This window comes from Phascolarctos cinereus, unplaced genomic scaffold (genome assembly GCF_003287225.1).
Source record: "Phascolarctos cinereus isolate Bilbo 61053 unplaced genomic scaffold, phaCin_HiC Scaffold_5;HRSCAF=322, whole genome shotgun sequence".
Lineage (NCBI taxonomy): Eukaryota > Metazoa > Chordata > Mammalia > Diprotodontia > Phascolarctidae > Phascolarctos > Phascolarctos cinereus.
In genome coordinates, this window is record NW_027555958.1 from 100,838,746 (window position 1) to 100,853,899 (window position 15,154).

Sequence of the window (15,154 nt, forward strand, 5' to 3'; positions counted from 1 at the left end):
GTAGGTGCTTATGTAAGAAGATGTCTGAACTAAAAATAGTTTATCCAGTTATCTTGGATTTTACTGGAAGCTGGAGAGAAAAACCACATTATTGTTGTTTTAAATGTCATTTCATTATGATTAACCCATTTTCTTTGTAGGAATTTTTATCAGAAAGTGAAAATGGGCAGCACAAGCTAAACATGGTTATATCGAAAGGAGAACTTCTGAATCCTCTTATCACAAAAGAGAAGGCTAAATCTGTCCACGACAAAGTTGTCACTGCAAAAGAGGACTGGAAAGGCTTTTACTCCAACCTCTGTCAAAAGGAGTCTGCCCTAGAGGTATGGGACCAATCTGATGGAAACTTTCTTGTTTTTGATTTTTTTGTTTGTTTGTTTGTTTTTTTGTAAAACCACCTGCCTAATAATCTAAACTGTTCTGTCCATAATTTTCAGTCATTATCCCTCACTAAAAACTGCCCAATAACTCATACAAATCTCAGGACTGGAAGCATACGCCTTATCAAGAAAGTGAATTATAGCTGCATGAATAACTTATATTACAGATTTATTAAGTCACATTTCAAAATAACAATAAGATTAGAATTTAAACTATACTATGTACCCTAAATGCATTATTTGGGGAGTAGAGTGGCAGTCACACCAACTCATGAATATCATTTAAGATTTTGTAGAGAAGTTACAATCTCTATTAGTGGAAGGTGCACTAACCCATTGAAAACACAGATTCTTGATGGTTTGAAGCAATTGTTATGATCATTACTCCAGTTAGAAAAAAACATTTCATCTTTACTTGAAGAACAAGGGCTATGAACCTGGAAATCAGCTCTCACCTTTCCAGGAAATATGTAAGCAGTGCTGGACTTAGAAGGCAGTTAGTTGTCTTAGTATCAAGCACTCAGTTTTGTTTCTCATGCACGATGCTACTCTCTCCTCTAGTTGAGCCACACCCCAACCCAGAATTTTGGCCTGCCCTTTCCTACTCCTTCCAGGTTGGCATATGACAGGCAGATAGATGCTTAATGGCTGACTGAGCTATTTGATTTCTTTCACTCCCAAAGAAGTAATAACAATATCTTGACCGTGTGTAGAACTTTTAACTTTGAAAGGCACTTTTGTACCCTTAATCTCATTTGATACTCCACATTCTTGTAAGATAAAAATACTATTATCTCTAGTTTACAGGTTTGGATTCTTGGGGATACAATGCTCAGCATGATTACAAAGGCAAAATGACAGACCTGAGCTTAGTGGAAAGTACTGGCAGATGTGTTCTAGTATATTACCTTGTACAATTATAGTCTGTCCCTTGAAGAAGAGACCTCAGATATTATTTAGTATAATGCTCCATTTTAACAGGTGAGGAAGATGATGCCTGGAGAGAGGAAGTGACTTACTTCTTGTCTCAGGGTTAAGCAGTAGAATCAGGATCCGGCACTCCTAACTATGCACCTAATGACAATTCCATGAGGGCCATACAACATGCAGGAGTGGTCTATCATCTCGAAGGCATTAGGCAGCATAAACAGAGACAAAAACAGCCATTGTTTAAATTTCATTTAAGTTACCTAACTCCTAGCGAGGGAAAATACAATTCTCTTTATATCATGTCTAGAAGGCTATCTCATATTAACTCTGGATCAGAAGAGAGAGTCAACTCTTAGACGTGAGGAACCTCTACATAATGAAGCTACATTCTGAAATACCATGAGTGTTGTAACACTATTTTTAAAATAGCCATAAACGGTAGCCTATGGAGAATGACACCATTGCTAAGGTACAAGGGGGTGGAAGTGCAGGAAGTTCCATATAAGACTTGATAAAATTTAACTTTAGTTTCTGTAAATTGTGTATCCGATGATGGTGAAAAAATCTTACTTGATAGTATTTATATACTTTATAAATAAGTACAAACATGATATATCTGTATATTGATTTCATTAGTTAAAAAACTCCTGAGTGAAGAAACTCCCTCTATAATGGCAATTTGGTACCTTTTCTGCAACTTATTGTTCCAGAGCATGGAGAAGTAACATAACTTCCCCAAGGTCACATAGTGAACCAGTTTGTATCAGTGCTAGGACTTGAGCCCTGGTCTTTCTAGCTTCAAGCCTGGCTATTTATCATGCCATATAAATGACATGATTTAAATGATAAATGACATGCATGTATATGATAAATAGCATATATAGTACAAATTCTTATAAAGTATCAATTTATGCTATAAATTACTTTCCAATGAAAATTATTGAGCAACTACTATATGTAAAGTATTACAATATGTAAAATATTGGAGGGTAAAGAGGGATATGAGAAACACAGTAAGCACTAACTAGATATAAAGGAAGTTTTAGTCTCCTTGGAAAAGCTAATACAAACATAGGTAATGAAAACTAGTAATATAATACAGTATTTGATAAGGGGAGGCCGTGTTGTATAGTGGAAAGAGCATAGGCCTGTGGAGGCAGCAGTGTGGTTTCTTATCACATATCCAATAGGAGCTTCCTATGTGACTTTGGGAAAATTAGTTCAGTTCTCTGATCCTCACTTTTTTTTCTGGATAATGGGGTAATTGGGCTATACGATTCCTAGGAGCTCTAAGGCCGACATTCTATAATTATATGAATGAAGCAATAAGACAAAGCTTAGTATTATTACATAGTTCAAGAATCCAGAATTATAAGGTCAGAGACAAGGTCATAAAGAAGGTAAAATTTGTAGTAGGCTTTGAAAGATATTCTGGAGATGGAGAAAAGGAAGGAAGGCATTAAATCTGGAGGGAATCATTATGGGCAGACAAAGTCATGGTAGTTTCAGCACCCAGATGTTGGGCATAAGGTTCCCAGTGTTGAATAGCAGGCCATATAGGTGGGAAGATGTCTTGGGTCTGGATTGTGAGGGTCCTCAAAAGCCAGGGGAAGGAATTTTGACTTTGTCCTCGAAGCAGCAGGGAAACATTGAACGTTTTGAAGGACTGTCTTTATAGTGATCTGCTCTCTTTGAAGAACCTGAAGATCCAAATGAAGGACTTTGAAGTGAGTGCAGAGCCGGTGCAGAACTGGCTGAACAAAACTGAGAAGATGGGTACGAGAAAGCAGCAGTCGACTCCATGATCTGCCCGCGAAGAGGAGAGAGCAGCAGAAGCTTCAGGTGACAAGACCCTATGATCCATTTTGTCTTTAGGAAACCACAAGGCATACATAGTGCATGCTGAACCCGATGTAGGTCTGTTGCTTCAGTTCTTAGGATAAATTTGTTCTCTTTAATTTTGCACAAAAAAAAAAAAGTTTTATATCTTCTGACTTGGCCCTGAGAATTTCTTAAATCTGTTTTCTTCCTTTCCTACTGTACTCCAGGTAAACTTGAAAAAAACTGTACAGCCTCCAGGAATCCCTTGTTGCTTGCTAGTGTGGATTTCTGCTGTTTGGGCCAAAGCTCTGTCTGTGGCATGCTTTCCCCCCCAACCCCTTAATAGTAAACTTGCTTGTGCTTTACAGTCTGTCCTTGAGGAAATAAACTGCCATGAGCCTCAGCTCACCAGGCTCAAAGAAAAAGCTCAGCAGCTGTGGGGAGAACAAGCTGCCAGCAAAAACTTTACGCACAGAGTGTCTCAGCTGTCTTCTCAGTACCTAGCACTGAGCAATTTAACAAAGGTAATGGATGCAGTGTGTGCACTTTCATGCAGGGAATGTTAATGTTACTAAAATGAAAAGCATAATGGGTTAAAAATGTGTATACGTATACATTAGGATCAGGATGTGGTCTCCTGTCCCGCTGCTGTGTTGTATTTTGTGTCTGGTCTATCCACTGTGTGTCCCAACGCTGCCCAGGGAGTGGAGAAAAGGACTCATTAAGTGTGATTTTCCCGCCTAGCGTGCCAGCTGTTTCAGCTGCATCATCTTACTGTGGCTTGTTTCCTAGGGACAAGAGAGACTTCATGGAATAATTACAGCTAACATTTACGTAGCACTTACTGTGTGTCAGGCACTGTGCTAAGCACTTTCCAATTATTATCTTGTTTGATTGTCACAACAACCATGGGAGGCAGGTGCTATCATTATCTCCATTTTATAGATGAGGAAATTGAGGCAGACAGAGGTTAAATAATAACAATTATAGGTAGCATTTATATAGTGCTCACTATGTGCCAGGCACAGTGCTCAGGACTTTACAATTATTATCTCATTTGATCCTTAACAACCCTGGGAGGTAGGTGCTATTGTTATCCACATTTTTCTATTGAGAAAACAGAGCCAGACAAAGGTTAAGGAACAACAACAACAACAGCAACAACAACAACAATAATAATAATAACGAACACATAATGCTTACTATGTGCCAGGCATTATGCTAAATGCTTTACAGTTATCTAATTTGATCCTCACAACAACACAGGCAGATAGTAACTATTATTATCCCTATTTTAGCAATGAGGAAACATAGGCAGACAGAAGTTAAGTAGTAGTGGTAGTGGTGATGGTGGTGGTGGTGGTGGTGGTAGTAGTAGTAGTAGTAGTAGTAGTAGTAGTAGTAGTAGTAGTAGTAATAATGATAATATTAATAGCTAACATTTATATAGAGCTTACTTCCTGCCAGGCACTATTTTAAGCATTTTGTAGTTCTTATCTCATTTGATCTTCATAGCACCCCCGAAGGAGTTATTATTGTCCCTATTTTACCAATGAGGAAATTGAAGCAGAGGTTAAGTGACTTGCCCCAGGTCAGAGAGCTAGCAAATGTCTGAGACCAGATTTAAATTCAGGCTTTTCTGATTCCAAGTCAAGAAGGCTATTTACTGTGCCACTTCTACTCCTTAACTGTAAAAATATTCTAGCTTAATAGTTAATTCTGTGGAAGAAAACTTTGATTTTAAAAGCACAACTCATGAATATATGGGGAAAATTTCATTTCCTCTTCCCATCCCCCAGTATGTCTAAAAAAGTGGATCACTTTAGGAAAACATACTTCAAAGCATTTTAGTTTTAAGGAGATAAAATTAGATTAATTTTTTAAAAAACTGTTTTTACCCTGAATGCCTTGCAATAATTGAATCTATGTAGTAGATAATAATGACTCACATTTATATAATGCTTTAAAATTACAATAATATTGCTACTATGTTGATTAGTTATTGCAAGGCATTTAGGTCACTTCAAAAACCTCAGTTTCCTAACTGAAAATCTCATCCAATTTTGTCTGCCTAAAATTAAAATGCTTTAAGCTATGTTTCTCCAAAGCATTCTACTATGCCAGTGGAGTGTAATGGATTTGCTAAGTGGTCAATGATGTAATAATAACTCATGTAGTGCTTTTAAGTTATACTGACATGACAAATTAGATAACTCAAGTTCAGCATTAGAACAAGGGCCCGACTAATTAACTAGCACTGAATTTAATACTTTTGGTGCTTTGGTTGAGAATCTCTAGTTTGAATGGCTTTGTATGACAGTCCTAGCTCATAAATTGTAAGCCCAATATCATTTAAACCATTGTAATCTGGAACTGTAGAATAATGCAAGAGAATGAACCATATCTGGTGTGACAGCTCCCAGCCCTGTGGTTCTTCTCTCCTGCCTAACCTCCACTGACACTGTCACAGAACTGCTTTAGTAGTTCAGTTTGGTCACATTTAGGTCAGACATTTCTCATATTTAATGTGGACTCATCTGTATCGCAGTCTTCTCTGTAGAAAGCAGATGGGAGTCCTCAGGGTAAAAACTGCTGAATTGGTCTGGATGGAAGTTGTTTTCCAACCTTCTCAAATTATAATGAAATAGGAACATTGCAAAGGAAGATCCTTTTTTTTTAAATAATGTACCTATAAATCAAGATGCCAAGTAAAATTGAAACAGCTTACCTTAACATAAAGGTATGTAAAAGATGCATATTACATACTATTGTGTTAGACAAAGAAAATATTCATTACTATTTATAATGTGAATGAAAAAGCAGCAAGGCAGAATGGACAGAGAGTCTCAATGAAGAGTTTGAATGAAAAAATGAAGCATTCACTTCCTACCTTTAATGCATGCTGTCAATTTCACCTTATATAAATCCCTTAACCTTTAATGCCCCAGATGACTCTCTAAGGCTGTAAGTTGGAGAATTGTAGTAGGTCTGCATTGATAGGAGGTTTCATCTTTAGAAGTTTCCTACACCAAGTAAATGAAAGACCTAAATCTCTCTCCTGGACAACAAACATATATCCTTAATCTACTTAATATGAGAATGTAACTACTTTGCATACAAGCAAATTGCTAGAGGACTTTGACTTGCATGAATCTGATAATATGCAAATTAAGATGCATCTATTAGTCTGAGAAAAAGACCAAAATGAAATATAAATGCAAAAAATAGGTAGTAACAGAGTAGTACCTATTAATTATGAACAAATTTTATCATTGTCCAAGACTAGTGACTAAAGTAGGGGGCAGAGGTGTTAATAAAAATAGGAAGGGATTTTTTGTTCTTAAGATTGTATTAGGATAGTTTATTTGCATATTTTCCTAATTGTTCTTGGTATTTAACTTAGTGTATAATGCAGCCATACTATAACCTCATATCTCAAAGGCCATAAATTTCTACCTGTAAATATCATCACCTTTCTTTGGTGTCACCCACAAAACCACTTCTTTTCAAAATTTTCAGACAGTTTATTATTTTGGGCACCTTAAATATTTAAGTTATGAAATTCAGTGGAAGCTAAAAATCTTTTGTGAATTTCAGGAGAAAGTTTCACGGTTGGACAGGATCGTAGCTGAGCACAACCAGTTCTCCCTCAGTGTTAAAGAGCTACAAGATTGGATGGCAGATGCAGTTCATATGCTGGAATCCTATTGTCAGCCAACTTCGGACAAAAGTGTCCTGGATAGCAGAATGCTAAAGCTGGAGGTAGGCATTCTTCCTTGCTTTCAGAGTTTGAGGAGTCTATTTCCCTAGAAATATTGTCTCCATTTTTCTGGGATAGCTTACATGTGATCTTATTTGAAATCAAAGGTTAGATTAAATTAAAATTAAAATTCCAACTCTATTATTTATCATCATGTACTGGGTGACTGTGGCAAATTATGTAACATCCTGGGGCTTTGGTACTCTGATTTATGAAAGGAGTATATTGTAATGGAAAGAGCAGTGGCTTCTGAATTAGAAGACCTGTGTTCAAATGTTACTTATGATTTACAATTATTATGTCATTTAATCCCCACAACCTACTCCCTCTGTGTCTGGGCAAGCCCTTCAACCTCCCTGGACCTCAGTTTCCTCAGGCATAAAATGAGGGGGCTGAGCTGGTCCATGATCCTATGACTACATTAGTAGAGTCTATGAACCTGTGACTATATTATCTCTAAAGTTACTTCCAGGTCTAAATCATGTTGTCCTATGACTTTAAGAACAATGAGAGCTGATGTAGGGGGAATCTGCAGAGATCCCTGTGTCTGTGGTCCAGGATAAGAATTTACAAACATTTACATATTATTTGACCCGAAGTATTTTTTCATCCACTGCCAACATTTGCAATGACAGCCAGATGTGAGCTCATGGTCTAGAATCCACAAACAGAAACATATGCATTTGAAAGAGATGTTTTGACAAAACATTCTATAGGGCAAAACATTTATCATGTTTGCCAGCTAATATATATGTTTTATATTAATTGTTTCTTTCACAAGCTTTATTGGCATACTTTCCCCTCTAACTTTTAGATTTGTTCCCTACCTTGGTATAAATTCTAAATTAGGAGTGGTATTGTTATTCAACAAATGTTGAAAACTTGAAATTTAAGGTGAATGTTAAAAATTTCTTTAAACATAATTGGGAAATATTTAATGAAATATAGTGCATATTTAATAAAATAAAATAAAAAAATGAAATATAGGGTGAAAAAGGATCAAATTCCTATTGTATTCAAATTTCATTTAATAGCAGGAATGTAGTTCTATCTTTGGTATACATGTTTGGTTCCTGGACTAGGAAGTCATGTTTAGAGTATCAACAGTTAATATTCATAGGTGGTCTAAATCCTGTATAATTATTAGCACCCTACAACCCCTTTTCTTTTATCTCCTTCCTCTCCTACTTCTCTGCTGGATAAGATAGATTTGTCTACCCAATTTTGTTGTTGTTCAATTGTTTTTCAGTCATGTTTGACCCTATGTAACCCTATTTTTTTTCTTAGCAATGATACTAGAGTGGTTTGCCATTTCCTTCTCCAGTTCATTTGATAGAGATGAGGAAACTGAGGCAAACAGGGTTAAGTGACTTGCCTAGGGTCACATAGCTAGTAAATATTTGAGGCCAAATTTGAAATGAGGAAGAAAAGTCTTCCTGACTCTAGGCCTGGCACTCTATCCACTGTGCTACCTATTAAGTGTGTATATATTCTTCTCTCTTTGAACCAATTCTGATGGGAGTGAGGTTCAAGAATTGCCCTGTACTCCCCCTCCACTGTAAAAGCTTTTCCTTGCATGCCTCTTTTCTATGAGATAGTTTTCTCCATTCACTTCTTTCTTACCTCTTTTCCCAGTGCATCCCTCTTTCTTATTCTTTCATTTTTTTAAAGCATCCCAATATAATCAATTTATATCTGTGTCCTTTGTCTATGTAGATTCCTTCTAAGTGCTCTAATAATGATAAAGTTTTGAGGAGATACACATGTCATCTTCCTGTATAGGAATGTAAATACTCTAACCTAATTAAATCCTTTATGATTTCTCTATCATGTTTAATTTTTTGTGCTTCTCTTGAGTCTTGTGTTTGAACATCAAATTTTTCTATTCAGCTCTGGTCTTTTCATCAAGAATGCTTGAAAATTTTCTATTTCATTAAATATCCATTTTTTTCCCTCAAAGGATTATATCTAGTTTTCCTAGAAGGTTATTTTTGGCTATATTCCTAGCTCTTTTGCCTTCTAAAATAACGTATTCCAAGCCCTCCATTTCTTTAACCTAAAAATTGCTGAACCTTTTGTGATCCTGATTGTGATTCCATAATATTTGAATAGGTTCTTTCTGACTGCTTGCAATATTTTCTCCTTGAACTGGGAGCTCCGGAATTTGACTACAGTATATCTGGTAGCTATCATTTCTGGATCTCTTTTAGGAGCTGATGAGTGGACGTTTTCCATTTTTACTTATCTAAGATATTGGGTCAGTTTTTCTTTATAATTTCTTGAAATATGATGACTAGGTTCTTTTTCTGATCATGGCTTTCAGGAAGTCCTATAATTCTTAAATTATATCTCCCTGATCTATTTTCTAGGTCAGTTGCTTTTTCTGATGAGATATTTCACATTTCCTTTTATTTTTTCATTCTGTTGACTTTGTTTTATTGTTTCTTCATGTCTCATGTAGGCATTATCTTCCATTTGGCCAATTCAAATTTTTAAGGAATTATTTTCTTCAGTGAGCTTTTGTAACTCTTTTAACATTTGGCCAGTTTTGCTTTCTAAGGAGTTCTTTTTTCAAAGAATTTTTCTGCCTCTTTTACCATTTGGCCAATTCTATATTTTAAGGTGTTATTTTCTTCAATATTTTTGTGCCTCCTTTTTTTTTTACCAAGCTGTTAATTTTCTTTTCATAATTTTTTTTTGTATTACTCTCATTTCTTTTCCTATTTTCCCCTCTACCACTCCTCTCTCTTTCTTTAGCTCTTTCACAAATTCTTGTTAGGCTCCTGTCCAGTTTGCATTTTTTTTCTTCGAGGCTTTTCTTGTAGTTGTTTTCATGTTGTTGCCTTCTTCTGACTTTATGCCTTGATTCTTCCTGCCATCATAATAGCTTTTTTTGTTGCTTGCTCATTTTTGAACTTTATTTTAAAGTTCAACTGGAAGGGGTGGGGTGGCTGGCAATGTCCCAAGCTTCAAGCTATATTGTGCTGCTGTTTTCAGAGCTCATTCTGGGGTCTTTAAGTTTTCCATGCTTCCAAAGTGGTATGATCCAGGGAGAGGTATGTATAGTCAGTACTCAACTTGTCTGTGATCTTTACCTAAAAATGGTCCATGCTACCCTGCAACCACAAGCTCTTCTGGGTCCTGGAACCAGGTCCCTAGTTCTCCTGAAGCTGCAAGTTCTGGTGCTCTTCTTTGTCCTGGAACATCTCTGGGCTGAGAGCTCTGGCTGCTGCTGCTGCTGCTGCTGCTACTACTGTTGCAGCCACGTCTAAAGCCTACTGCTGGTGTGCAGGCTAGGCCCCATCCCAGTGTCACAAACCTCTCCTTCTAACTGTCCATGTTAGAAAAATGTCTCACTCTGACCATTTGTTAGTTGTGCTGGTCCAGCATTATTTTTAAATTGTTTGGAGAGAATATTAAGAGAGTTTGACTGAGTTGTTGCCTCTACTCCACTACATTGGTCCCCATGAGTTGCTTTTCTAAGTTAAATTAAACTCTGTAGATGTAATTATTCTTAAAGTAGAAATCTGAATGTACCAAATCAGAAAGTTTTCTAGCTATTTATCAGTTACTTAAGTTAGTTTGTGTGTGTTGCCTAATTAGAGTTTCTTTGAAAGTTATTTTTGGTTTCCGCTTCTGGGAGCCAAGATGGCGGAATGAAAAGGTAGTAGCTCTCACTCTCCCCTATCAACCTCTGAACCCAGAAAATATCACCCCCCAAAAAAAATGCTGGAACACCTGAACTAGAAGAAAGACAGGGAGCAGCAGTGCAGCAGCCCAGCAAACGGATCTCCCAGTGCCTCAGCAAAAATAAGGCAGGCAGAACTACAAGGGGCCCCAGGCAGATAAGTACCCTGTGGCAGTCATCTGAAAGGAGGTGAAGAAAACAAGCTAAAGGCTTCCTAAAGCCTTGCTGATTCCAACCCAACACCAGGTGAGCTGTCAGAGCCCTGCAGCCTCCAATTGTGAAGAAGTCCTGAAGCCCAGGTGGTAGAATGGGCAAACACCAACACCTGGACCTCTGAGTGCCTCAGTGGGGGGGGGGGGAGAGACCAGTGGAAACCAGCTCAGAATGCCACCAGGTGCCTCAGCACTCTAACACAAAGGAATCTCCCAGTACATTAGCAGAACCGAGGGAGACAACACTGAAGAGGGCCCCAGGCACATAAACACCCTGTAGCACCCATCTAAAAGGAGGTGAAGAAAGCTAAAGGAAAGGAAAAGCAGGCAACCTAGAATTGCCTGAAAGTTCCAGCCTTGCTGATTCCAGCCCAACACGAGGTAAGCTGCCAGAAACCTACAGCCTCCAATTGCCAGCATAAGAGGTCCCAGCACACAAAGCCAGTGACCAAGACCTAGGCTCCCAACACAAGAAGCTTGGGTCAGTACCCTCTGTTCCCCAGCAGGAGAGCACAATCTCCTTAAAGGCCAGGGAATAAAGAAACACCATGAGTAAAAAGAAACATACCATAGATTCATAATATGAGAAGAGTGAAGATCAAGACAGAAATTCTGAAGAGGACAACATTGTCAACAAACCCACATCTGCAACAACAAAAGAAATATGAACTGGTCTGAAGCCCAAAAAGCCTTCTTAGAAGAGCTCAAGAAGGATTTTAATAGTCAAATGAGAGAGGTAGAAGAGTCCTTCAAAAATACAATTGGCCAATTGGAAAAAAAATACACTGAAGAAAACAAGTCCCTAAAAAACACAATTGGCCAATTGAAGAAGGAAGTACAAAAACTAACAGAAGAAAACAATCTGTTAAAAACTAGAATTGGACAAATGGAAACTAATGTCTCTATGAGAGAGCAAGAATCAGTCAAACAGAAACAAAAAAATGAAAAAATAGATGAAAACGTAAAATACCTCATCAGTAAAACAACGACCTGGAAAATCGACTCAGGAGAGACAATTTAAAAATTATTGGACTACCTGAAAATCATGATGAAAAAAAGAGCCTGGACAGTATCTTTCAGGAAATCATAAAGGAAAACTGCCCAGAAGTCCTAGAACCAGAAGGGAAAATAACCATAGAAAGAATCCACAGATCACCACCTGAAAGAGATCCCAAATTGACAACACCAAGGAATATAATAGCAAAATTCCAAAATTACCAGATGAAAGAGAAGGTGCTGCAAGCAGCCAGAAAGAAACAATTTAAATATCATGGAACCACAGTCAGGATTACACAGGACCTTGCAGCTTCTACATTAAAAGACCACAGGGCATGGAACATGATATTTTGTAAGGCAAAGGAGCTTGGAATGCAGCCAAGGATCAATTACCCAGCAAAAATGAGCATCATTTTTCAAGGGAGGAGGTGGATATTCAATGAAATAGGAGACTTCCAAACTTTCCTGATAAAAAGACCAGAGCTCAACAAAAAATTTGATCTTCAAGTACAGGACTCAAGAAGGACTTAAAAAGGTAAATGGGACAGAAAGATACAATATGTTGTTAATAAGGGGGGGTGTTTAAACCCCTACAAGGGAATATGACACTTGCAACCCTTGAGAACTGTATTGTTATTACACCATGTTAAAGGAGTATACATAAAGAGGGTGGATATTAGTTGACTTTGATGTAATGATAAAAAAAAATCTAATCAAGTGGGTTAAATGGATCCAAATAAGTGGATCAATCTGATCTTAGAAAATGTACTGAGAAAGGAGGAGGCAGACAAGGGTAAATTACATTACAGGAAAAGACACAAAATCCTATTACAGCAGAGGGAAAGAAGGGAGGGGAGCATTGTTTGAACCTTACTCTCATCAATTTGCTCAAGAAGGGCATAACATAATCAGTTAGGTATAGAAATCTAACTTGCCCTATAGGCAGTAGGAGGAAAAGGGGAAAGAAAAGGGAGGGGGAAAGAAGGGAGGGAAGAAGCAGTAAGAGTAAAGGGGAAGAAAAGGGAAAGGGATAATAAAAGGGGAGAGGGACTGAAGGAGGCGTGGTCAAAAGCAAAACACTAGTGAAGGGGGAAAGGAAAAAGGAGAAAGAAAAGCATAAATGGGGGGAAAGGATGGAGAAAAAGACACAGATAGTAATCATAACTGTGAATGTGAATGGGATGAACTCTCCCATAAAACGGAAATGGATTGCAGAATGGATTAAAAACCATAATCCTACAATATGTTGTTTACAGGAAACACATTTGAAAAAGAGTGACACATACAGGGTAAAGGTAAAAGGCTGGAGCAGAATATATTATGCTCAGCTGAAGTAAAAAAGCAGGGGTAGCAATCCTGATCTCAGACAAAGCAAAAGCAAAAATAGATCTAATCAAAAGAGATAAGGAAGGAAACTACATCCTGCTAAAAGGCACCATAGACAATGAAGTAATATCATTACTAAACATATATGCACCAAATGGTATAGCATCCAAATTCTTACAGGAGAAGTTCAGGGAGTTACAGGAAGAAATAGACAGCAAAACTATACTAGTGGGGGACCTGAACCTCCCCTCTGCACTAGATAAGTCTAACCACAAAATAAACAAGAAAGAAGTTAAGGAGGTGAATAGAACATTAGAAAAGTTAGGTATGATAGACCTCTGGAGAAAACTGAATGGGGATAGAAAGGAATATACTTTTTTCTTGGCAGTACATGGCACATACACAAAAATTGAGGGCATAAAAACCTCACAATCCGATGCAGAAAGGCAGAAATATTAAATGCATCCTTTTCAGATCATGATGCAATAAAAATTATATGTAATAAAGGGCCATGGAAAGATAGACTAAAAAATAATTGGAAACTAAATAATCTAATCCTAAAAAATGATTGGGTCAAACAACAAATCATAGAAACAATCAATAATTTCATTCAAGAGAATGACAATAATGAGACAACATACCAAAACCTATGGGATGCAGCGAAAGCAGTTCTTAGGGGAAGTTTTATATCTCTAAATGCTTACATAAATAAAATAGAAAAAGAGGAGATTAATGAATTGGGCATACAACTAAAAAAACTAGAAAAAGAACAACTTAAAAATCCTCAACTAAACACCAAATTAGAAATATTGAAAACCAAAGGAAAAATTAATAAAATTGAAATTAAGAAAACTATTGAACTAATAAATAAAACTAAGAGCTGGTTTTATGAAAAAACCAATAAAATAGATAAACCTTTGGTTAATTTAATTAAAAAAAAAAAGAAAACCAAATTACTAGTATCAAGAATGAAAAGGGCAAAGCTACCACCAAGGAAGAGGAAATTAAAACAATAATTAGGAATTATTTTGCCCAACTATATGCCAACAAATTTGACAATCTTAGTGAAATGGATACATATTTACAAAAATATAAATTGCCCAGATTAACCAAGAGGAAGTAAAATACTTAAATAACCCCATCTCAGAAAAAGAAATTGAACAAGCCATTGATGAACTCCCTAGGAAAAAATCTCCAGGGCCAGATGGATTTACATGCAGATTCTATCAAACATTTAAAGAACAATTAATTCCAATACTATATAGACTATTTGGGAAAATAGGTGAAGAAGGAGTCTTACCAAATTCTTTTTATGATACAAATATGGTGTTGATACCTAAACCAGGAAGAGTCAAAATAGAGAAAGAAAATTATAGACCAATTTCTCTAATGAATATAGATGCAAAAATTTTAAACAAAATACTAGCAAATAGATTGCAGCAACTTATCACAAGAATAATACACTATGACCAGGTAGGATTTATACCAGGAATGCAGGGTTGGTTCAATATTAGGAAAACTATCAGCATCATTGAGCATATCAACACAAAACCAACAGAAACCACATGATCATCTCAATAGATGCAGAAAAAGCTTTTGATAAAATACAACACCCATTCCTATTAAAAACACTAGAAAGCATAGGTATAAATGGAGTCTTCCTTAAAATAATATAGCATCTATCTAAAACCTTCAGCAAGCATTATATGTAATGGGGACAGGCTAGAAGCATTTCCAATAAGATCGGGGTGAAACAAGGATGTCCATTATCACCACTGTTATTCAATATTGTACTGGAAACCTTAGCTTTAGCAATAAGAGAAGAAAAAGAAATTGAAGGCATTAGAATAGGCAAAGAAGAAACAAAGCTATCACTCTTTGCAGATGACATGATGATATACTTAGAGAATCCTAGAGAATCAAGTAAAAAACTACTTGAAATAATAAACAACTTTAGCAAAGTTGCAGGCTATAAAATAAACCCACATAAATCATCAGCATTTCTATATATTACCAACAAAGCCCAACAGCAAGAGATAGA

General features: G+C 36.7%; 1 protein-coding gene across 1 annotated transcript in view; it reads left to right on the forward strand.

The window, feature by feature from the left end:
* The window catches only part of SYNE1 (spectrin repeat containing nuclear envelope protein 1), a 560,807-nt gene that overhangs the window by 298,859 nt on the left and 246,794 nt on the right, over positions 1-15,154 (forward strand). The window contains 5 exon segments of the mRNA XM_078155071.1: positions 141-323; positions 3,008-3,085; positions 3,087-3,152; positions 3,500-3,655; positions 6,729-6,893. Of these exon segments, the coding sequence (XP_078011197.1) occupies positions 141-323; positions 3,008-3,085; positions 3,087-3,152; positions 3,500-3,655; positions 6,729-6,893 (648 nt within the window).